Source organism: Hipposideros armiger, unplaced genomic scaffold, assembly GCF_001890085.2.
Source record: "Hipposideros armiger isolate ML-2016 unplaced genomic scaffold, ASM189008v1 scaffold_114, whole genome shotgun sequence".
NCBI lineage: Eukaryota > Metazoa > Chordata > Mammalia > Chiroptera > Hipposideridae > Hipposideros > Hipposideros armiger.
In genome coordinates this window covers 56,779-82,021 of record NW_017731464.1, presented here as the reverse complement: position 1 = coordinate 82,021, position 25,243 = coordinate 56,779, and the positions used below count along the sequence as shown (strand labels likewise).

The 25,243-nt window shown below is 46.3% G+C and overlaps 1 protein-coding gene across 2 annotated transcripts in view; it reads right to left on the bottom strand.

Annotated features, from left to right (window-relative positions):
• SFXN5 (sideroflexin 5) overlaps window positions 1-25,243 on the bottom strand; it is a 122,198-nt gene that overhangs the window by 95,253 nt on the left and 1,702 nt on the right. Inside the window, exons 1-3 of one of the 2 annotated variants that reach the window (XM_019647633.1) lie at window positions 17,734-17,826; window positions 17,256-17,324; window positions 5,281-5,358 (exon numbers count right to left, since the gene is read on the bottom strand). In XM_019647633.1, the coding sequence (XP_019503178.1) occupies window positions 5,281-5,358; window positions 17,256-17,324; window positions 17,734-17,808 (222 nt within the window). In that variant the 5' untranslated portion in view covers window positions 17,809-17,826. Of the gene's footprint in view, window positions 1-5,280; window positions 5,359-17,255; window positions 17,325-17,733; window positions 17,827-25,243 lie in introns of those variants that run through there. The other variant, XM_019647632.1, reaches the window with a different exon arrangement.

Below are 25,243 nucleotides of genomic sequence, written 5' to 3'. Positions count from 1 at the left end.
CCCCTCCCTTCCCTTCCTCTAGGCTTTTGTCTGTGACTTACAAGGAACATGCTCCCACTGCCTTGATCTCTCTCTGCATTTTACATTCGACCTGCCCTTCAGGGTCCACCGGTGCTCTCCTTCCATGAAGCCCTTCCTCGTCACCTGCATTCTCAGGATTCTCTCAGCAATGCACTCCTCCTATCCTAGCATCAGCTCCACACAGCTCAGCCACAGCCTGGCTTCTAGCTACAAGCCTCACCTGTGCTGGGAGCTGGCTACATGAGGGCAGGAACTATGGCATGTGCCTATCTCCCCACCGGTGCCTAGCTACCTCAGCACCTTTTACATGCTGGATACTTAGCTGATGCCCACAGCTTGGATGGACACATTAACTGCACAGATATAACTGGGGCTGCAAACCTTCATAAATGCCAAGCTCCTCTGACGGCCCCCCATTCTGCCTCCCAGTTTGTGCACATTACTCCGTTCCACAAAGTATCGCATTCCCTTCCAAAGCCACCTTCAGATAGTGGAAGAAAGATGGGTGTGGAGTCTAACAGGCCCAGTGTCAGATCCTTGTCCCACCACATACTGGTCATGTGACCTTAGGGAAGTAATGTAACCTCTCTGAGCCTCAGTTTTTTGCCTGTAAAATGGGGTAAACATAGGTACCTATATGGGGTTTCAGTGACGATTAATTGAGGTACTACCTGTAAAGTGCTAGTACTTGGCATAGTGCCTGGTACTTGGTAAGCATGCAGTGAGTGGTGGCTCATCAACACGAGTGGGGGGGGGGTGAATCCTTCCATGTTTAACCCCACCTATCTCCATCCACACCGAACCATTCCAGTACATCAAGTGCACACAGCAGTCAATACCCAGAAACTTTGCTGCCTATGCGTATGGTTTTGCTCTCGTCTGTGGCTTTGCTGTTTAACTGATAGCTACAGTTCTTATTAAGATTCCTAGCATACCAAATTTCTCCCTGTCAAGCCCAAAGGGTAAATTATACTTACTTTAATTTTATCCTCAGGACTAATTATTCATTGGTATAGCAACCTTTTAATGAGTTAACAGTCTCTGGAGGAGATACCAGCCACCCACTAACACCACAAACCAAGGCCATCAGGTGTGAACAAACTGTCAGTCCATTCGTCTATGCCCACTGGTGAGATGTACCTGGAGGGCAGGTTACATGACTAACTGGCATGCAGGTTACCCAGCACAGTCCATGATGACATCAGGACACACCCGTAGGCATCAGGACAGGCACAGGCTGCTGACACACTGGCTGTTGACCCACATGCCTGCAAAAGGACATCAGAGCGGGCAGAGCCTGGGAGCAGACAAGGCTGCTGTCCAGACTGAGATCAAGAACCACCCGGGGCCGCTTCAGACGGCACAGACATGATCCTTGAGCAGGGCTGGCCTGGACCAGAAACAAGGATGGTCCTTAATTCCAGGTCGCTGAGGCTTCCCCAAACCCTGAGCTGGAATGTCACCATCTATCTCCTCCATGCCTGTGTCTGAGGAGGCCAGAGGCGGGTGTGACTTTGCAGACTAAAGCCAGAGGAGGGAGCAGTGTAAGAGCTGCCACAGAGCCCAATCCCTGATGCTCTGGGGAGCCAGGAAGACTAGGAAGGGAGGGCAAGGGAGGACCTGCTTATTAGGGGGCAGGCTCACACCCAGAGCACTGTAGTACCCAGCCACCAGATGGACACTGCAGGCCTCACCAACATGAGCCAGAAAGGGAGGCACAGCTAGCGCCAGGGCCTCCCACCTCCCCTCCCCCACCTCCCTGGAGGCTCATGGGGGCTTTCGGGACAGAAAACAAAGAACGCCCAGGAAACAGGATGGGCAACGTGAAGCAACTAAAGGGAGCAAAGGGGGGAAACATGGCCTCATTCCCCAAACTCTGGAAACTGGAAGGAGTCCCAGAGGCCAACCTCAGGGTGGGCCAGAGGGGAGCTTGGCTGGGAGCAGACACAGGGTAAGGAATGGCTTTGAGGCTGGGCCCGTCCCTGATGTGTCTGGGAGGAACTGCGAGTCTGAGGAGTAGAGAAAGGCTGTCAGGTCATGCCACCCAGGCTCCTTGTTGCCCATGGCCAGAGAAAAATACTGTATTGGCAATGAGGAGATGGAGGACTGCCCTCCCAGCAGGCAGCGCAGACGCCTGAAGATGGACCCTGCCTACCCAGGCACTGCACCATCTCGCATCTCTCCAGGGCCCTGCACAAGGACATGGGGCCAAGGTGCTGCATCTTCTGGCTCACTTGCTGTCCCTTCTTGTAGCTGTGGAGCACATTTCCCTGTCGCTTCCTCTGGGGAGCTTGCTCTCTCTGTGTTCACAACAGGCTTCCTCATCTGGACTCAGTGCCTCCTTCTCTCCAGCCCCTTCTCATCCCTCAACTCTCCAGAGAGAAATCTCTTCCAGACACCTCTCATCTGGGCAGGTTCCATCTTGCTACGCTTTCCCACGGGATCACCTGTTTTCACTGTCATTGCCTAGATTCTGGGAAGTCCACGAGGCAAGACTCTCCTCCAGCTTCTTCCCTGCTCTCTCCCTGAGGCCCTAGCACCAAGCTTGGCCTATAGGCGCTCCATAAATACATCCTGGAATGAATTGCACCGGAGAGGGCGGATGGCCAAGCCACCTGCCTCAGGAACACCCAGCCAATCATGAGTGTGTCAGGTCAACAACACAGAGCTGCTGAGCACGGGCTTTGTGCCTAAAGGTGTTAGAAAAAGGCAGGGGCAGTAATGCACAGAGTTACAAAAGGACAGAAGAGGAGACACCAGCAGAGGAGGGACAGCAACATGTTTCTGGATGGAAATGAGGAGAGTTTTAGTAACTGATCCAACAGAGAGGAGGAAGCCACCCCCCAAATGTATGAAGAAGTCATGCTTAAGGAGAGATCCCATCACCCCCAGATACCAACAAAGCTCAGGACTTGGAGGCACCGGTTAACATATGAAAATAGGGCTAGACACAGGAGTTGGTTGAAAGCCTGTCCTCAAAGCTATACGACCCTCCATGCCTTCCCCCCACAACAAAGTGACTCTTACCACCCTCAACAGTGTCCCCACCAGATGCTGGAATTTTAACAAACTCCTGGAGAAACTGAACCCATGTGACTCCAGACTTCGGAACACTAGCACAGTGGAATGTGTAGTAGGCGAGGCTAAAAGCAGGAAAATTAATGAAAGTCTGCAAAGTGGATTTTGGAACCCCAGCCTCCTTCCGTTTCTTCGCTTCTAGAATGCAGAGAGATAAGATGATACTGTATTCACAAAAAGAGAAGAGGGTTCTATCAAAAAGAATAAAGAAAAGGAGCAATCAAAGAGCTCTCAGAAATTAAAATTATACTAGCTGAAGTTAAACATTCAATAGACATGTTGAAAATAAACTGAAGTACATTTGACATGTTGAAAATAAACTCAAGGAAATTTTCTGCAAAGCCAAACAGAAGGACAAAGTGATGGAATAGAAGAGAGAGAAAAAAAAAAGATAAGGCAATTTGAGTCTCAATCTAAGATGTCGAATATTTGACTAACAGGAATTCCAGAACGAGAAGAAATTATCAAATAAATAGTATAAGACAATTTGCCAGAACTGAGAGACACAAGTATTTAGATGGAAAGGAGTTATCAGGAACCCAAAATAATGAATTTCAAAAGAGATGGCACTGTGGAATTTCAGAAATAAATTTCACAGATAAAGAGAAGATGCTAAATATTCTCAAAGAAAGAAACAGATCACTTGCAAAGAATCAGGGATAAAATAGCATTAGATTTTTCAATAGTTATATTGGAAGCCAGAAGACAGTAAAATAAATGTCTTCAAAATTCTGAAAGAAAATTATTGCCATACTAGGATTCTCTCCCCTGCCAAACTGTCAATTAAAGCTGAGTGCAGAACTACAATTTTTCAGACATAAAAGTTTTCAAAAATTTCTTCCGGTTTATTCTTTTTCTCAGGAAGCTACTGAAAGAGGAGTTCCGCCAAAATGAAAATGTACAGAAAGAGGAAGGCCTGGAGCTGGACGGACATGGGCTCCAGAAAGGAAATTTCCAGGGGAAAAACATGGAACTGAAGAACACAAGTCTTCAGACTGAAAGGAGGCACTGAAAATATCACTAGAGGGTACGGCAAGAATTAGAGATGGAACAAAGAAAACTATGCCAATGAGGGGAAAACAGAGGCAATCATTAACTACAAATAAAATATAAAGTAAAAAAGGGAAACATAATCATGATACAGCCAACTTGACTCTACAGTAAATGTTATTTATAGAATTATAATGTGAATACTGAATATCCATAGACGCCAAAACTGTGATAATTATCTTGGGAGGGTGATGAAGGTTGGGGAGAGGAGTGTGTTTATGGGGGTGGATAATAAGAGAGCTGAATCCTTAAGTGCCATATTAGATAATACAAAAAACTAGTTGAGAAGTAGCAGTATAGATAAGCATATTAGTTTAAAATATAGATTTCTATCTGAAGAAACAGCTAAAAGTATTTGCTTCTGGGGAACAGGAATGAGAATTGAGGAGGAATGATGGGGCAGCCTACTATTTTTCCTTACAAGTGTTTTAGTACTATTTGGTTTTTTAAGCTATTCACACACCTTACTTTGAAAAAATGTGAAATTAATTTTTTAAAAGTTTTAAAAATTTATGAACAACAAAAACACTTTGACACATTAACCATCTTTAGTCTCTGTAATCATTAAAGTCACCCTATTCTACATCCCCCTACCCTTTGCCCAAACCAGACACAACCATCAATATTTCAGTTAGCTCTAGTGTAAGTTTCTATATGATATTAAAAATGAAATTAAGTGTCCTAGCCTAATCCTCACCATCCTCCCCCATCTTTCTCACCCCCAACCTCAACTTTTGGATAGTAGTATCCTGGTAAATGTTTAATAATCAATTCTTTGGGGGAAAAGAGTCTTAATTTGTGGCATTTGCCCATTTCCAAGGTGTAAATACTCCAAATGAGGCTGGTTTCAGGATATCACTGTGATGTGATATCACTGGAATTGGGAAGAGATACATGTCAGCTCCAGCCAACTACTGCCTTTGGGCCTCTCTAGCCTCATCAGCCTCCATGCTTCTAACCACACCCAGGGTACAGGAAAGACCTAAGTATCCCCCTCAAATAGCCAGAAGTCCACAGGGGTCCGTAGCCACAGGAGAAGTGGATACTAAAGGGAAAAGTAGTGGTTCTGGCTGCAGGGACGAGGTTATGAATTTGCTACCTTCCTTCCTTCCCTCCCTCCAGCAGAGTTACCTGTTCATTGGTGACTCCTGGGTGTAGGGTCCCATGCTTGTAGTCCTCCAGCAGCTGTACAGCCTCTCTGAGACGTCTCTGCAAGGGAAAGTAAAGGGGCATTAAGGGGCAGAGATCCAGGCTCCAGCAACTCTCCCTTGCAGAAGTGCATTAGTGTCAATCAAGCACTGACAATATTACAGTGTTGCAAGACCTGCCCTCCGGTTCATGGTACACACACACAACAATAACGAAGGATGTAACCTGAGTTTCCTTCTACAGGAAAATGGCTAAATGATGGAGGTCTAGTAATACTGTAAAACGTTATTTGGCAGTTTAAAAAGTGAAGTAGATCTACATGCAATTCTATGATCATAACTCCAAGATACTTTTTTGAGTGAGAAAGTGAATTGTAGAACCTTATGATGCCGTTCGTTGTACCAAACAAGCAAAACCCACACACATAGAAAACAATATTTTCTATGAGGATATTTATGTGTGTAAATGTATCAAAAAGCTCTAGAAGGAGATAACAAAATGGCAACAATTACTTTAAATGTAAACGTATTAAATGCTCTAATTGAAAGCTGGGTGGCTGCATGGATAAGAAAACAAGACTCATACATATGCTGCCCACAAGAAACTCACTTCAGATCAAAAGATACACACAGACTGAAAGTAAAGGGATGGAAAAAGTTATTTCATAAAAATGGAAACAAAACAAAAAGCTGTGGTGGCAATACTTCTACCAGACAAAATAGACTTTAAAATAAAGGCTATAATAAGTGACAAAAAAGGACCCAGTAATCCCATTTCTGGGTAATTATCTGCAGAAACCCAAAACACTACTTTGAGGAGACATGTGCATCCATATGTTTATTACAGCATTGTTTACAATGGCCAAGATGTGGAGGCAGCCTGGGTGTCTGTCGATGGAAGGTTGGATAAAGAAGAGGTGGCACATACGTAGTACAATGGAATATTGCTCGGCCATGGAAGGGAATGGGTTCTCGCTATCTGCAGGAGCATGGATGGACCTGAAGGGTATTGTGCTGAGTGGAGTATGTCAGACAGAGAAAGACAGATGCAATGTGATTTTGCTTATTTGTGGAATCTAAAGAACAAAATAAACAAACAAAACAAACACACTCATAAATACAGAGAACATTTTGATGATTGCCAGACGGGAGGGGGGTTGGGAATGGATGAAAAAGGGGAAGGGAATAAGAAGTACAAATTTGTTGTTACACAGTAGTCATGGGGATGTAGGGTTTAGCATAAGGAATATAATCAATAATATTGTAATAACTATATACGGTGTCAGAAGGGTACTAGATTTATTGGGGTGATAGATGGGAGGAGGGTTGGAGGACAAGGTGAAAAAGGTGAAAGCATTAAGAAGTATAAACTGGTAGTTACAAAACAGTCATGGGGATGTAAATAAAGTATAGGGAATATAGTCAATAACAGGAATAACTATGTGTAGGGCCAGATGACTACTAGACTAGTCAGGTGCTCACTTCTTAAATTATATAAATGTCTAAGCACTCTGCTGTACACCTGAAATTAATATAAAACAATATTGAATGTTGACTGTAATTGGAAAATTTTTAAAGGGGAAGGGGAATAAGAGGCTCAAATTTCCAGGTATAAAACAAATAAATCATAGGGATGTAATGTACAGCATGGGGAATATAGTCAATGTTGTGATAGCACAGTACAGTGTCAGGTAGTTGCTGAATGGTGATCACTTGTTTAGGTATATAAATCTTGAATAACTATGGTGTACACCTGAAATTAACATAATACTGCATGTCAGCTATATTTTAATAAAAATCTTAAAAAGAACAGTAAAAAAAAATAACATTCAACAACAGGCAAAGGGGCCAGTCGGTAGCTCAGTTGGTTAAGAGCGCGAGCTCTGAGCAACAGGGTCACCAGTTCGATTCCCACATGAGTCAGTGAGCTGCGCCTGAGGTGAGCTGCCGCTGAGCTGCCAACAGGTGGCAGGATGACTCAGCTGGTGAGAGCACATGCTCCTAACAACAAGGTTGCCAGTTTGACTCCCGCATGGGATGGTGGGCTATGCCCACCTGCAACTAAGATTGAGCATGGCACCTTGAGCTGAGCAGCCATGAGCTGCCGACGGGTGGCCAGATGGCGACTTGACTTGGAGCTGAGCTAACTGCACCCTTCACAACTAAGATTGAAGGACAACAACTTGGCTGTTCCCCTTCCCCAAGTCCCCAATAAAATATTTTAAATAAATAAATAAATAAATACAAACAAACAGGCAAAACTCACCTATGTGGTAGAGTTCATTATAGTGTTACCTTTGGGGGAGGCAGGTACTGACTTAAAAAGGGCGTGGAGGAACCCTCCCTGATAACGGAAATGTACAATGTCTTGATTTGAATGGTGGTTACATAGATATAAACAAATGTCAAAATACATTAAGCAATAAACTTAGGATTTGTGCATTTTATTGTACATATGTGATACCTCAAAAAATTAGCAATAAACAGACAACAGTGATAGAAGGCAGCATATGCCAAGGATAGGTGAGGGACCCAGGCATCAGGGATGCCCAGCATAGGCAAAGAAACCCAGTGAAGTCACCTGATCCTCTTTTGACAGACGAGGGACAAAGCTGGCTGAAAACAGGAGTGCTGAGACCAACATAAGCCCCCTGGTCTAAAAGTAGGATGCAGTACCAGGAAGGGCACCCAGTCGGGCAGAAAGGGCATTTGCTGAGCTGACTGAGAGGGTGGTCTCAGGGTAGAAAACAAACAGCCACCTCCTGTCCTATAACCATGGGAATAAACTACCAGCCTGGACAAGCCAGCCAGGCTGTCCGACCCATCTGGCCTGTATGTGAAATACCTGTGGCCAGCACTGGTCTAACCCAGGACATCAGGGGCCAGAAAAACTCGTTTGGGAGCAGCCTGACTGCTGGAAAGCACTGCCCCTGCCCTTTCCGATGTACACATATCCATTCCAAAAGTCAGAGTGCCTTCCCAGAATCTGTTGGTTTCCAAACAGGAGATAGCTTTGTGTTTTCAGGGTTTTTCCCCCCACCCCCAACCTCCAATTAATCCATGCTGTTTAGAGGAAATGTTAGAAAAAATAGAGAAGCACAAAAAATCATTTTAAATCACCTGTAAACATGCCATGGAGATAACCACTGCAAACGTGAGGATGATTTTCCCTCTAGATTTAATACATCTGTTTTTCATGTTGACTGTTGTTTTAACTTGCTTAAGATCACACAGAAAGTGAGCGGTTTGGTACCTGAACCTAGAGTTTATTCAGACGCTTGCTCTGTCCCAACACCCCCAAAGCCTCCTAGTGATGCATGAAGCTCCCCACCCCACGCCTGCTGCCCTGGGGAGGCCGTAGCCGCTGCCACCAGACAATGAGTGCTCTACTTTCCACCGCTGAATGGTGAATGGCCCCGTGTTCTCATTATTTCCCCACTCCAGGGATTCTTCCGAGTTCCTATAACAACCTGGCCAATCTCCATCTCATTTGACACGGTCATCAAAGGGAGGCCTCCTGCCACGAGAAGAAGTTCCCAAGAGCCCTGATCTTGGCGTGGGCTGAGGGAGAACTAAATCCGAAGTTCCTGAAGACAAATCTGAGAATCTAGGACTGAAGGAAGCTAGAATGCGCTTTTCTGCCCCTGGGCCTTACTAACCCTGAGCCAGGCCCTCCTCTATCAGAGGCTGAAGGGCTGGGGCTCTGGACTTGTCTTTGGGGCAGGAAGGTGCCTAGGCCACTTGTCTTGAGAGGTCCCTGAGGGCTGGCTGTACTGGGTGCTGGTCTCCCCACTGCAGAGAAGGGGGCCATTTTCAGAGAAGCTTGGGGGATAAGAGGAGGGTCAACCCTCTTCTCACCACGCGCGATACAGTATGAGGTTTGGCGGTAGAGCCCTGGGCACTTGAGGGGTGGGGAAAGCTAGCGGTTGGTGGGAGGGTGAACTTTGCAAAAAGTCTGTTCAGCCAGGAAGGAACCGGCAGCCAGGCCCTGAATGCAAAGACGGAAGGGGGCCAGCTGGCTGGAGACAGGCCTGGGAGCTCTTCTCCGGAGGCCCCAGGGGCCAGAGTGATGGATGGCCCAAATTGCTGCTTCCCAGGCTCCACCACCAGCCTGCCTGCCTCTGGCTCACCTGCCAGAAAGTGTCACTCTGAGGCTGTCTCCTTGTATTTCATGGGGGCATGGCCTTTGGAGGTCCCTGGCACCTGAAAGGTCCGCTCCAATGTCAGAGAATTGAATAGAGGAGAATCCTGGCTCCAAGTCCCTGAGGGGAAGGAGAAGGAAGCAAGCGGGCAGGCATTGCATTATGGTGGTGGCCAGGGAGGGCAGGACACCACACCAGACCAGGATGGGGACAGAGGGACACAAGAAGGGAAGTCATCAAAAGCAAAATTAATCTTTTTAGAGGGGGACCTTAGTGCACCCCCAAACAAAATACAGGCTGAGTGTAACCCCTGCTTGGTTAAAGGAGGATGTCAAACTGATTTAAACATTGAATTTATTATAATAAATTTAATCTATTATAATTAATAGATTTAATTTAATCTATTAAATATATGATGGGAGTGATGTACCTGGCCAGGATGGGAGTAGTGCCCAAAATTGTTTCACTCCCCTTTTGGTAAAGGGACCCACCCACCCACTCTCCAAGAGGCACCTGCGTGTTCCCACCTCCTGACCTTGCCCATAACTGCTCACTTCACCGAGACACCCTTCTTCCCCAAGTCCATTACCATCCCCATTCATCCTTAAAGGCTCAGTGCCATCTTCTCCAGGTATTTTCCAGAAATGTTTTCTCCTGTGAGCAGTCAGAGAGCACTGGGTCTGCACCTCTCTGAGGTCCCTGACCCCTTAGTGCTCGTGTGCCCGTGTTATCTGTCAGAGATCACAAGAGCGGGGATCAGGGGGATGGCTTTAAGTATTTTGGCAGGATCACAGGCCCATCACCAACACAGGCCCACACATAATACTCATCTAACAACAACAAAAAAATGATTGCGGCTTCTGGCGGGGAGGCAAAGGGTATAGTCAGGGTGAGGAATTCAGGTTCCTAATCAGCAGACCAAAGTCCCTCGATGGTGATGCTGGTTTTATAGAATCCCCGATTCCAAGAGACTGTGCCCTATTTTCACAGGACATGAATAAAAACACCCCTCTGTGTGTACATATCATAGAACCAGCTAGGCCAGGGGTCGACAAACTGCAGCTCACGAGCCGCATCCAAAGAGCCGCATGTGGCTCGCAAGCTGCAGTTTGCCGACCCCTGATCTAGGCCATCCCCTTTCTGAGATAATTGGGGCCAGAGAGGGGAGGGCATTTCCATGCCCAGGGCCACAGAGTGGGTGGGTGACACCTGGAAACCCCAAGTCCGTTCCATCCCAGTTCTGGGCCATTTTCATGAGATGTCAGCATGGAAGAACTGCCTGTCCTCATAACAGTAACTGAGAGAAGAGCAGTCTCCCAAAGAAACCATAGCACATCCTGCATCCCCACCGAAGCTGATGCCTACTTGGGAGGGCACCCCAGGTAAGAAAAGAAAAGGATGGTCCTTCTTCACTCTCATTCAAAGCTGAGCCCAGCCTGACACAAAGAAACTGGACAGCATGTTTAGGGAAAGGGTAGTTGAAACATAGCCATTTCAGGCAAAGCTTTGGGAATCCCAAAGCTTACAGAACTGAAAAGAAAAAGAAAAAGGAAAACAAGAGAAGTTTCAAGTATCAAGGAGAATGAATTGACAGCAGGGTGGGGGTGTGCCTGAGCGAATGGAGCAGGGATGGCTGACAGAGGGGCCGGCAGGCTATGTCACATCATGATAACTGCTCAGTATTTTGATTGCTTTCACCTGGGCCAGTCTTGAATGTGCCAAGTGCAGGGCCACGCATTCTTACCTTGTCTGCAAGCCTGGCTTGACCTATTCCTATTGTGACCTCAGGCGGTAGGATCTGGGGGCCAAAGCTAATGATTTATGTGCGTACAGAGTCCCAAGATGTCCTCTTTTCTTCCCTGGGTCTTCCTAAACCCCTTTGTGTTCCCTCCCAGCAGACCAACGACCCACAGGGCTATCTGTGCTGAGTTGATCCTTGGCTCCCGCCAGTCATGAGCCACCCTCTGGGAGGCCCAAGGGAAGAGGAACCGAGAGGAAACAGAAGGAGAGGCTCTGCTCTCCCTTTAGCTCACCTCTGGTCACCCTCAGGGGCTACGTGAAGTAACCCAATATAACTCGGGCAGCATGACAGGTGGTACAATGCGGTAAAAAATAAATCCAGCCAGCTAGCTCTAAAACTATAAAAAACAATCATGGCCTCCAGCCTGGATACCCTTCTCTTGCAAATGTAGTCTAAAACATAAATTTAGGGGTGGCCGGTTAGCTCAGTTGGTTAGGGTGTGGTGCTAATAACACCAAGGTTGCCAGTTCGAGCCCCACATGGGCCACTGTGAGTTGTGCCCTCCTTACAAAAAAAAAAAAAAGTAAAAAATAAATTTAGCAGAAGTGAAAAGTGATATGCCTGAGTGTTTTGTGGGACCACAAAAATAAAAAGCAACCTATCTGTTATACCAAAAAGTCTATCAGTAATGGTTATTTATGCTATAAGACTTCACTTTAAAAAAATTACAAAGACTTGGAAATGAATGAAAAAACAAACAAACAAAAAGTCTATGTTCAATGTAATAAGTATGCCAAAAATGTATGCAGATAGGCAAGAACTTGAAGTGTGTAAAGGAACTGACATTGGGTATTTTTTTAATTAAAAATTCCATTAAATATTTTTAAGATTAGAATATCTGATGCTGTCAAGAGTAAATGGACAACCTCATTCACTGCTATTGAGAGTATAAACTAATATAATCTTGACACGGGATGGTACAATTTGCAAGGCAATTTGGCAATCTGTTCAAAAGACTTAAAATGCCTTTCATGCGGAAATTCTACTTCTAGGAATTTATCCAAAGGAAATAAAGAGAAAGATAGGGAGATTTATGTGCAAGGATATTTATTGCAATATTATTTATAATGGTAAAAGACTTGAAACTACCCAAATGGTCAACAATAGAAAAAACAATTGAATAAATTATAGCATAACCACATGGTTGATTACTACGAAGCAGTAAAACACATTTTGAAACAACATTTAACGACGAGCAAAAATGCTCATGATATGCTACATGGAAAAAAGAATATATATCATGTATACATTTACGTTATGTATACATATAGATCATATGATTCTTTATATATCTATATATAGAGATAGAGCTACATATATACATATGTATTATGTGAACATCCTAATTTTGTACATAGACATACACCAAAATGCTAATGGTGATTATTCCTGGCTGGAGAGACAATGAGCAGTTTTTATTTCCTTCTTTGGACTTTCATCTTTTCCCATGTTTAGGGATTAATACCAGAATCACATCACATCAGGAGGCACGTCAGCTTTATTCATTGTTAGTGATGCTAAGTTTGGTCACCTGGTTACAGGAGCGTGGCTCCAAGCTCTCCACTGTAAAGGTACCTTTTCTCCTTTGTAATTGCTAAATAATCTTTGGGGTGATAATGATTTGAGAGTATAAAAATATCCTGTTTCCCAACAATTTTTTACTCTACAGAGAAAGCATCCATTAGTGATCCTAGATGGAAACAGTGGTTACACTGAGGAATACATAATGGTTATTTCCTTCTGCATTTGTTAAGATGACATTCTTCTGTGAAGAAGAGTTTCCCCCTCCCATATTTTTAGTATTACTATAGACTCATGGATATCATCATCATCATCATCACCCAATGTGTTATAATCCATTGCTTTTATTCTTCTTAATGCTCAAATTATCCCAAATGTGGCCAGTGGGTTTCCCTTCAAGCTAGTTCTTGTGTCTCCATCATTCTCTGAGCACTTTCTTACTTTATACAGGAACCCTTTTTGCCCCAGATGTGCACCTGACCATCTCTCCAAGAAGCCCTGGTTCCTTTTAGTGGATAGTGGTACATTGTTACTGAGTTTCATTGCTTCCAGGCCCTTTCAGTGAACAGAGCCAGGAAACTGGGAAATGTGTATGTGTGTGTGTGTGTGTGTGTGTGTTTGTGTAAATCACACGTTCATACTGATACCTCCAACTCAAACACAACATGACATAGTGTTTTGTCTTTTCTCTACTCCCTATATTTGTATCTCCCACGGTGTGAACCCCAGTTCCCAACATCAGCATAATTATTTGTTCCATCCTACAATGCACCCCAAATAGTTTCAGATTACTACAGCAATACTAATACTGAGATGGTGTTATTAACACTATTTCAGTTAGTTTTCTATGCCCTTCAGGATAACAATCTGTCAACCACTCATTCCCTTAAATAATGATTGAATTCAGAACAGCAAATCCCTTTCATCTTCAGTCCATAACTAAAAGTAGCTTAGATGTCCACTGGTACAGTGTTGCCCTCAGAATCTAAATCGAATTCCATGGCCCAGGAAGGCCAAAGATGGGGTTTGTCAGCTCCTGGTGGTGTCCTTCCTCAGGCCTGATCCTACACACACTACACCCTGACCTTGACTTACAGCCCCTCGAGATCCCCCAAATAATCTACTCTTGCAGAGATTTCATGCATCAAGCGCACTTTACTGACACCTTCCCAGAAATGATGGTGGAGGGGATGGTGAAGGGGATGGTGCCTGTCAACAAGTTTCACAAGCACAGTAGGCATGACGCATCTCAAAAGAGCCCCCAGGCACTGGCCTTTCAGCTCACCGTTACTTGCTCTCCTTCCCACTGTTTTCCCTTCTTCCTTCTCTCTCCTCTCTCCTTTAGGATCAAAGCACAGTTCTTCCCCTCCTGTCAAGCAGACCAACCTCATCCTCTGAAGCCTTGTTCATGACATTCATAGAACAAGGACAGCCTTCTTCCTCAGAGAAATTAAGGTGGATAATACTTCCTCCACCTCGTTACACATACAAGGGTTGGAATCTTTTTAAAGCTTGGTCAGCTATAAATTGCAAACAAGTAGCTGCAAAACTCGCTCAAGATGAGTCTATCCATTGACTCAGCTACTGCCTCTCAGAACTGGGTCACCACATGGCTCGAGCTGCTCAAGATCTTTCCACCTCAAGAAACTGGTTTCCAGAGCCACCTCCTCATGTCCTCCGCTATCCTCCCACTCTCACAGGCAGACAGGCCCGTTCTCAGCTGGGTGGCCACTGCCCCACATTCCCTCCCAGGACACCAGCTAAGGGCCCAGAGAGAGAAACAGTGTTTCGTAGACAGAAGCCATGGTCTGTGCACCCAGCAGGAGAGGCTGGCCCTCCAGGTAGCATCCACAGTTCATGGGAGAGGAACTCAGGTAAAAGGCCTCTTCTTCCCAGAACCTCTGATCTCTCATTGCATCCATGAAGATGGCCTTGCTAAGCAACTTGCCTGGGCTACAACCAGTGACGGCCTGAAGGCCCCACTCATGGCCCTTCCAGAGTTTTTAGGGTCTAGAAGATCTTCTGAGGGCAGAAACTTTCCAAAAGGTCAGCAGGCAGTGCTGGAAACAGTCTCCAACTGGAGTGCGAGGGACAGTTGGGGGGCCACTGGGGGAAGGTGAGGATCCTTCTGGGAAGTCTATTGTAATCTTTGATAAAGGGAGGGAACACATGAAATTTGAAAAATATTCTAAAACTACTGTTACATTAGTTTCGTTTCCTAGTTAGTAAATAGTTAAGTTGCTTTGACAATTGAATGAATAGTAAAGTAGAAGATTTTTTTATTTAGTGATGGCATTTAGACCCAAATCGTTTAGTGATGTACAAGAATGCTGGGGCCTTTCAAAATGCAAGACTTGAAGAAGAAATAAGTGGCACAGGAGAAGAGTAGTAAAATGGTCTGGGAATAAGAAGAGGGCGGACTGAAGAGGAAGGAGGGTATGAGCCCACTGGCACAGGTAGTGTGCTGCCCTGTGGCCACCCATCCATCCCCAAAGCTCCTGCTGGCTCATGGTAATCTGGGGAACACCAAATACCTTCCAGGTCTCCCTCTGTCATCTCTCAACATGCCTCAAAGCACCTCCATCCTTTGAGTTAAGCACTGGTCTCTGCTGACTCCTCCATCAAGCAGGTAGCATTTATGTTGGGATTTATGTCGCAACTGTATCCAGTTTTGCACCAGTCTAGAACTTTCCAGAAAGACACATAATCTAGGCTAGGTAAGTAGTTTCTCTAGTTTGGTGCTCTTTCAAATTTTTATGTCATCCCATTGACAATTCCTTAGGAGAACCCAGACAGAGTCGAGAGGTACAGCAACCTTGCCCTTAGGAGGCAGTAGGCCCAGAGGGGCAGGTAGGGCTAGCCAGTAAAATACTTGCACCCTCTGTCCTTGCTGAGATGCAGTGGGAAACCACATACAGGTCAATTCCCACATTTCACGTTACTGGGCTGCTCCCCTGGGTCCAATGGGGATGGTTCTAGGCCCAGGTGCCCAGCGGGCCTGGTGCTTCTTTCCACCATGGCTTTTCCCTCCCCGAGTTGATCAACTATGGGCTGAAGCTAGCCAGTACTCAGCACAGGGAAGACACGCAGGGAAGCTCGCCTCCCAGGAAGCTGACTCGCAGGCTTCATGGCTTGCCTCAGGGTACGTGGCTTAGGGCCCATGGTAAGGACACAGGCCTTCTCCCAGCTGAGTATCTTGGGAGAGTTTCCTAAACTTGCTACCTGAACAGGAACACGAACTGGCTACAAATAAGAGTTCTGGAGACAAGCTTACCTGGGCTCCCACCCTGGCTCCATCACTGGCCAGCACCATGTGCATGAGACTTAATTTCTGTCTCTGTTTCCTCATCTGCAAAATGGACCTTGTAAATAGTATCTACCTCATGGGCTGCTTTGAATTAATCTGATGAGCTGATGCACGTAAAATGCTTACAGCACTGCCTTGCTCACAGTAAGTGCTTTGTAAGTCTTTGCTATTTTATATGTGCATGCACTCCTACATACATTTGTAAATACACACACAAAGCCCATGAAGACACACTTCTTGGGATGGCTGACATGAACTTCATACATTTCAATTTGACAACACCAAGTGTTGGTGAGGATGTGGAGCAACTGGAACACCGCAGATGGGAATGGAAACCGTGGAGCCGCTCTGAACAATAGTCTGGCCGTTTCCTATGAAGTTAAACATATTTTCCCGCACTTACCATATGAGCCAGTGATCCCATTCTTAGTTATTTACTCAAAAGAAATGAAAGCATACGTCCACACAAAGAATGCTCGAGGTGGTTTTATTTGTAATAGCCAAGACCTGGAAATAGCCCAGGTGTTCATCAACTCCAGTGGATGGATAAACAACTTCTGGAACATCCTTTCAGCGGAACACTGCTCAGCAATCCAACGGAACACTGCTCAACTGATATGCTTAGGAAAAGAGGAAGGCATGCAAGGCTCCATACTGTAGGATTCCATTTCTATGGCATTTTAGAAACGGCAAGACAGTAGGGATAGAAAACAGATCAGTGTTTGCCAAGGGCTGGGCAAGGACAATGGACGGACTAAAAATGGGCATGAGGAAACCTTTTAGGGTGATGGAAATGTTCTGTATAGTGATTGTGGTGGTGGATTTCTATCTGGATGTGGTTGTCAAAATTCATAGAATAGTTCACATGTGAAAGGTGAATTATACCTTAATTATCTATGACAGGAGGGAACTGGGTAGGAAAAGTGTATAACGGATACTTTTTTGTTCTACTTAATCATATCTGTACTGTTTGAACTTTTGTAATGAGCATGTAATTCAGGTAGCTGGTAATAATTTTATTAAAGTTGAAATAATAATGATATATATCTACCTTGAAGGGATGTTGTAAGATCCAAATGAAATGAGATAATGTGTATAAAGTATGCACACAGATGACCCATAGATCTTCTAAAGTGACAAGGTAGAAAGGACAAGGGGCCTCCACGAGAGTGACGGCCATGACTTACCTCAGTGACGAAGAGTGTGCGAGGGTCAATGATATCCAAGAAGTGCCTGAAGCGACCATAGAAGGATGTCTGGAGAAGGGGGTGGGAGAGGAGAGTAGATCAGCTGCTGTGACCAACCAACCTCCAGCGACTGGGGAACCCCACAAACACCCACTTCACCCCTAGTGTTGGGGTCCCATAGTCCCCAGGACTCCCCACATGGGTGATGAATACCAATGAGGCCTCACTGCTCAGTGACCTGAGGGCAGCCTTCCCAGGTCTGGGGGCTTTCTAACGTCAACTCAGGAGACCGTAAGATACCCAGTGACTGTCCCAACTGTGTTTCAAGGTAACTGCCATTTTTCTCCTTTTCCCCCCAGTGCCCTGAGATCCATTCCAAGCTTTTAGCAGCTCCTGACCCCCACTGAGCACGCAGGCTGGAGATGAGGCCTGGCCCCCTGCTTCTCCCAGCCTTCTCTGACCACCACAGTCTCCCTGCCTTGCTTAGAACCTCTCCAGGGAGGGACGGTCCCTCTTCAAGGTCAGCTCCCCATAGGCAGAGCTCAAGCACCATAGCGCCCAGCTTGCAGCCCTCAGGCCCTCCTTTGCCCACAGACCTGGAGCTGCTGTGAGACGCAGGACAAGGGGCAGGCTCCCCCTCGCCTTGCCCCAGAGCAGGGTCCCTGGAAAAGAAGGGCTTTGTGCAAAGCAGGCCACAGGCATTAAAGCACAATGAAAGGAAACCGAGCAACCCTGCCGCTGGGCCCTCTGCCCTAGGGACAGAGCCAGCTTGGCAAAGCCAAGCTCAAAGGGAGAAGAGAGGGTGCCAAGCTAGAGGACAAAGGAAAAGCTGCAAATGCTGGGGGTTCATGCCTCACTACTCTCCTGGGCTCTGCCCCGAATCCTCCCTGGAGCCCCACAACTTTCCATCCTCTGCACAGTGGGAGAAACAGAAGCCCCCACACTCCCTCCCTTGCTCACTAGGACACCAGACCCTGCAGCCGACTTCTGCTTCTTCCCTTCCTAATAAAGACCCTGCAGCAGGCCCTGGATCACCTCCAAGTCCCCTGCACACACACCAGGCCCCATGCTGCCTCCATCTCTCTGCTTACTGTGGCACCCCCTGTTTAGAGCAGCCTCTCTGGCTCCTACTTCCATCCCCCATTGAGGTGCTGCCTTTCACAGACCAGGTCAGGCTTCAGCGCCATTCCTAACAAAAACAATTGCTTCTCTAACCTCTTATCACTCAAATGGCCAAAACCACGATGCTCACACCATTGTCCTGGCAAAATTTCACCTATAAGTCTAAGGAAAAATCAGAGACAGTCAGAGGTATATGCTGAGGACGCGAGCTGCTGCATTATTTGTAAAGGTGGACGGTTTGATAAATAATGGCCCATTCATATGATTGAACACTATACAGCCATTTAAAATCATGTTTTCAGACAACATTTATGACATGGAACAAGGCTTATGATGTGAAATGCATATAAAGAGGATGATTCCAATTAATAAGCAAGGAGATAAACAGAGCCAGATGGATATTAAATGGATGGCAAAGAGACAGAATGACATCCAGACCCTGGTCCACTAAAATGAATCTGGGTTCCTTAGAGAAGTGGCCAGTGTCAGGGCTGGGGTAGGGAAGGTACCAGATCAGACTGATATATTCTGCTGTGCCAGAAAGTAATGAAGTGCTCCCCGCCCCGCCACACCGCAAAATGATGGGGACATGTTAAAGGGACTGATGAGGGACAGATGGACATTGAATGCCTCCAGCTGTGACACCCTGAGAAGTTCACAATATCACTCACATAGTATTCTAGGATGACTGAACCCAATCAGGAAGAAACATCAGACAAACCCAAATTGAAGAACATTCCATAAGATAACCAGCCTTATTCATCAAATATGTCATGTCATAAAGACAAAGGAAGGCTGAGGAACCGGTCCACATGAAAGGGAACTAGAGAGATAATAAATGTGTCACATGATTCTGGATTGAATCCTGGACTGGAGGGGAAAATATTCTCAAGGACAGTATTGAGACAACTGACAAAACTGGAACATGGGTCATAGCTTAATAAAAGGTTTGTATCCATATTAAACTTCCTGAATATAGTAACTACACTGTGGTTATTGCTATAGACTGAATATTTATGTCTCCCCAGTATTCATATGCTAAATCCTAATGCCCAAGGTGATGTATTTGGAGATGGGACCTTTAGGAGTCGATTAGATCTGAGCCCTCATGAACGGCACCCGTGCCCTTGTAAAAGAGACCCCAGAGATCTTGGAGAATGTGATTTCTTGGTGAGTATAAAACAGCAGTGACTCAAAGAAGGTGGCCGTTGGGATACTTCCTAACTGCAGTGGGTCCTTATGAGAAACACTGTTTCTTTGTAGCTGCTTTTTGTGCCTGTCTTCCCAGCCTGATGAATGGTGGGGAAGGTACCTATTTTTTCAGTCTGATTAATTTTTATTTTCTCTATAGTTTAAAATGTATGGGCATTTTTTTCTCCCCCCTCCAAAATTCAGCCCCCATCTTTACCCAATCAGACGGTCAGTGGATGTTTTTCCTCCCCTTTTTCTTTACCTGAAGAATGAGTCAGCCAAGCGACTCCTTCCCTTTCTCTTCACAAGAAAGGTGAGTCAGCTAATTCTCTGCAGGGTCTGGGGCCTGCAGGCCACACTGCCTTCCCCCCTCCACTGCCCCGGGGGCGAGCGGGCCTTGGAAGGAGCAGCTGAGGGCAATGGTCAAAGGAACTGACAGCCCTGCTGTTCTCAGACCTCTAAACCGCTGCTCTTCTGGATTAGGAATAAAATACTCACTGAACCCAAAGGCAGAAAGCCTTGACCAGTTCAGTAGTCCTGGACCAGGCTGCACATTGAATCACCTGGGTATCCCCCAAACCAGCTGTACACCCAAAGATTCAAATTCTACTGGCCTGGGGTGGGCTCCAGGCATCAGTGTCTGTTTAATAACCTGCCCAGGTGAGTACTGTGCAGTAGGGAGCAAGAGCCACTGGACTAGAAGGTACTGTCCCTTCCACAGCACAAACCAGCGCCAGGACTAGCCCTGGGAACCAGCCGCTCTCTAGTCTGTAAATGATTAAAACACTTAACTACCTGCGAGGCATTATCATTTTAGAATTTACCTCAGTCAAACTATGTGAGAAACATCCCCATTGCCTCCCAACTCAGCCCATATACAAAGCTCTCCACCTTGGAGTGAAGAGCGCATTTTCCTGCCCAGCAAGCTCCTCATACCCCAGAGTGAGCCTGTGCACCCCATCTGCTCTGCACCATTGGCCTGGGCCAATTTCGGGTCCCAGAACACACACAGCACACCCATAACCCCCAGTCATCTTAGCAGATGAGTGAGAGTTCTGAAGGAGCAAGGAAGTTAAAAAAAAACACCACAAAAAAACACCTATTTCTGGATAGGCTGAAACACAAATGGGAAGATGCCTGGGTGTTGTTTCCTGTCCTGGGGCCCCAACTTGCCAAAAATGGTGTCAGGTCTGAAGGGAACAAAGAGCAGGTTCAGGAGGGGAATTGAGCAGAACAGGAGGAGGAAACGGAGCACAGCGGGGTCACAGCGCTTCCCAGGTGCAATGTCTTGTCTTCCCAGGCAATATGGGGGCAGCGGTTAAAAGCATGGCTTTCAAGTTTATGAGAACGGGACAGAGGAACATGGTCAATAATACCACAGAGATGCCTTCAGCCACATTCAGAATGAAGGAAATTCTATAGGACAAACAATGCAGTTTCATCAACAAATAGAAAGGAAAAAAAAAAAGAGGGAAGGAGAACCAATAGATTAGAAGAGACAAATCAGTCAAATATAATGGTGGGCCTTCTGGGGGTCCTAATTCAAACAAACTGATTATTTTTAAAATGAGGTGACAATCAGGGAAATGTGACTAGTGCAATGGACTGAAGGGTTGTGTCCCCACAAAAGTCCTATGTTGAACTCCTAACCCTCAAGATAGTGGTATTAGGAGACGGGCCTTTGGGAGGTGATGCAGTCATGAGGGTGGAGCCCTCATGAATGGGATTAGTGCCCTTATAAAAGAGACCCTAGAAAGATTCCCTCTTCCCTTCTGCCATGTGAGGTTACCGCTAGAAGGTGCTGTCTATGAACCAGGAAGCTGGCTCTCATCAGACACCAAATCTACCAGCACCTTGCTCTTGAGCCTCCAGCGTCCAGAACTGTTAGAAATAAATTTCTGTTGTTTATAAGCCACCAAGTCTATGGTATTTTGTTATAGCAGACCGAACAGCTTAAGACAAATAGTGATTGGTTTGATGATATTAAGAAATAATTATTGGGGCCAGGCAAGTGGCTCTGTTGGTAAAGAGCTCGCTCAAGAGTGTGAGCTCTGAACAACAGCGGTTTGATTCCCGGCCCGAGCTGAGCTGCCGCTGAGCTGCCAACAGGTGGCAGGATGGCTCAGCTAAATTAAAAAAAAGAAAGAAAGAAAAAAGAAATAATTATTGCAGGTGTGTTAATGGCATTGTGGTTATGTTAAACCTAATAAAAAAACCCTTCGGATACCATATGAAAAAAAAAAGGCACTTCACCTCTATGATGTTCTTCCTCCAAAAAACATAACCTTAGTCTAACTACAAGAAACACACTGGACAAACCCAAATGGAGTGACATTCTACAAAAATATCTGACCAGTACTTCTCAAAACTGTTAAGGTCAGCAAAAACAAGGAAAGTCTAAGAAACTGTCATAGACCAGAAGCGACTAGGGAGATGTGACAACTAAATGTAATGTGGAATCTTGGAACAGAAAAAGAACATTAGTGTAAAAAATAGTGAAATCCAATAAAGTCTGGAGTGTCGTTAACAGTAATGTTCCAAAGTTGGTTTCTTAGTTTTGACAACCGTACCATAGTAATGTGAAATGATATTAGGGGAAATTGGGTGAGGGTTATACAGGAATTCTGTTATCTTTTGGACTTCTGTAAATCTAAAATTATTCCAAAATTTACAAGTTTATTTTTTAAAAACTAACCCAAAAAAGTCCTTATTTTTTGTAGACATACTACTAGCAGGGACAATGAAATGATGGGTTTTGCTTTGAAGAATTCATTGGTTGGGGACAGGAACACATAGATGAAATGAAGCTGGCCTTTCATTGGTAGTTGCTGAAGCTGAGTGATGGGTGCCCAGGAATCATTGACAACTGTCTCCACTTTGTATGTTTGGAAACCTCCATAATAAAAAAAGTTGACAATAAACAAACAAACATGGACTCTGGAGCCAGAATGCCTAGGAAGTTAGTTAACCTGTGTGCTGTACAGATTAACTAAAGGATAAGTGTACCTGTCTCACAGGGTTGTTATGAAAATTACGTAAGTCAACACACAAGAAAGGCTGGGAAAATGCTTAGCTATCATCATCATCTCCTGGGGAGAAACATGGTTACAGACCAAAGGCCATCAAGGAAAGCTATCTTCTCCACCCTCTGATGCTGCTTCATGTCTTTGCTCCCCTGCTCTCCTGCACAGGGAGATCCTTGAGGGATGAAAGGAAGAAGGGTTCTGGGGAGATTCCAGGGAATGAGGAAAGACCTTGGCACCCATTCTTGCAGAAAGTGGTGAAACTGATATGGGCTCTGGGAATGGACCCTAGATTATGAAACACTCAGGGTTCATGGGGCAGAAAGCAGCCAGTATGGTGAAAAGGGTTTCAGGATGTGGGTGGGGTTTGATTTGAGAAAGAAGAGGTCAGCAGAGGTGGGTCATGCAGGCCTTTGGGTCCCCTTCAAAAATGAGGTCTTTGGGATGGCTGGTTAGCTCAGGTGGTTACAGCACAGGGCACAGTGCTCATAACACCAAGGTTGCAGGTTTGATCCCCGCATGGGCCACTGAGCTGCGCCCTCCACAACTAGATTGAAATAACTACTTTACTTGGAGCTGATGGGTCCTGGAGAAACACAATGTTCCCCAATAATCCCCAATAAAAATGTAAGAAAAAAAAAAGTGAGGTCTTTATCACAGAAGCAGAGAAAGCTCCACTGGAGAATGTTTAAGTGTGTGCGGGGGAGGCAAGAGTCACCTGATCAGACCTGCATTGAGATTCTGCCATGCGGAAAAGGGAGGGATTGGAAGGGGGCTAGAGTGGAGGCAGGGAGACCTGTAGGAGGCTTCCGCAGTGGCTCTGGAGATAGATGATGGGGGTTTGGTCTAGGATTCTGGCAGTGGAGACCAGTGGAGTTGAGAGCTGTGTAAGAGATGAGAACACTGGACCTCTGCTGTACTTAGAGGGTGAGGGAGAGAAAGGGGAGTATACGGGTGACTTCCGAGTTTCTTGGGAGTCAATTGGGTGGCAGGTTCGGCTGCTCGCACAGCTGGGAGTGGTGTGGCAGGAACAGATTTGGGGGGAAGACAAGGAGTTCCTTTACATGGATGAAGCACATGCACTGTGCTTTATGCAGGTCATTGTGCTGGAGGAGGAGCACTTCAAAAGCAAATGCAACAAACACTTTTATTGCCCTCAAGAGCAAGTGCCAAAAAAGAGATGCCAGCAATGGCTGCCGGAACAGAGTAGTCTCAAATGTGCATTCACGTGCATTTATGGCTCCACTGGCGATCACAGCAAAGGGCTCAGTCCACTTGGGAGTTCTCAATCAACGTCTGTTGTGTGATAATGTCCCAGAGCAGGTACCAGAAAATAACCACCCTACAAATCTTTATTCAGCACATTCCTATGTGTCTAAGCCCCACCTCAGGGTTAGATAGAGACAACAGAAGGGCCAAGATCAGCCCTTTCTCTCACCAGGTGCACACAGGGGAGGAGGAGACCAAGTAACCACACAGAGAAGTACCAGAGGACCACAGGGCAGGCTGACCTATTAGGATCCCACTGGGGTGACCAAAGAGGTGGGCAGGAAGGAATCAGTGCCTTGGTCCCACCTGGAAGTAATGTCACAGGGGGGAGAGGAGGAGGTGGGCCTGACTAAGCCTTGACAGATGAGCAGAATGTGTGGAGGGCCAGGAAAGGGGGACAGCCAATGAAGGGTCACTCAAGTCCAAACAGAGACACCCCCTGACCTACTCGCCCTAGGTGGTACCCTACACTGGAGGGAAAAACACCAGTCTCGCCTCAGACACCAATACTGAGATGGTTTATTTCTTAAAGAAATTAAAGTCCTTTTCTAAAACAGTGGGGACATTTTCTCTGAAGGCTCAGGAGCACAGCTTCTTAATTATCAGTGAAGCTCGGTGCACCACTTTGCTACCACCACCACCACCAAAAACAAAACAAAAACCCCAAATGCACCGACCTTTGTACATTTCCTTTCTTTCAGTAAACTTCTTTTCTGTCTGCCCCTCACCCCAGGCAAGCCCGGGTTCACTTCAGCCGAGTCCCTTTGCCTTTTCCCTAATAAGGTCTCTTTCCTGGACTCTGGAGGCAGCGAGGGCCCGAGGGCATGCGGCAGCCCCGCGGCGTGGTAACGGTCCCTCCCAGCCTCCAGCCCTAGCCTCACGTCCCGGCTGAGGGTTCGATCCCCATCTCCGTGGCCAAGGACCAGTTAGCGACGCCCCGTCGGTGGTCTCGGAAGAAAAAGACCATTGTCACGGTGCCCCGAAGAGCCCGAGCAAGTCAGATAGAGCCAGGCGCTCGGCAGCGCCAGGGCCCGGGTGCAGAGACCCTTCGCCGAGGTGGCAGNACAAAACAAAAACCCCAAATGCACCGACCTTTGTACATTTCCTTTCTTTCAGTAAACTTCTTGTCTGTCTGCCCCTCACCCAGGCAAGCCCGGGTTCACTTCAGCCGAGTCCCTTTGCCTTTTCCCTAATAAAGTCTCTTTCCTGGACTCTGGAGGCAGCGAGGGCCCGAGGGCATGCGGCAGCCCCGCGGCGTGGTAACGGTCCCTCCCAGCCTCCAGCCCTAGCCGGGCACCAACCGGACGACTCGCTGCTTCAGCGAATCACCCGCCGGCGGGGACCGTGGTCGCCGGGCCGTGAGCATCCCTCAGCTCGTGGCCC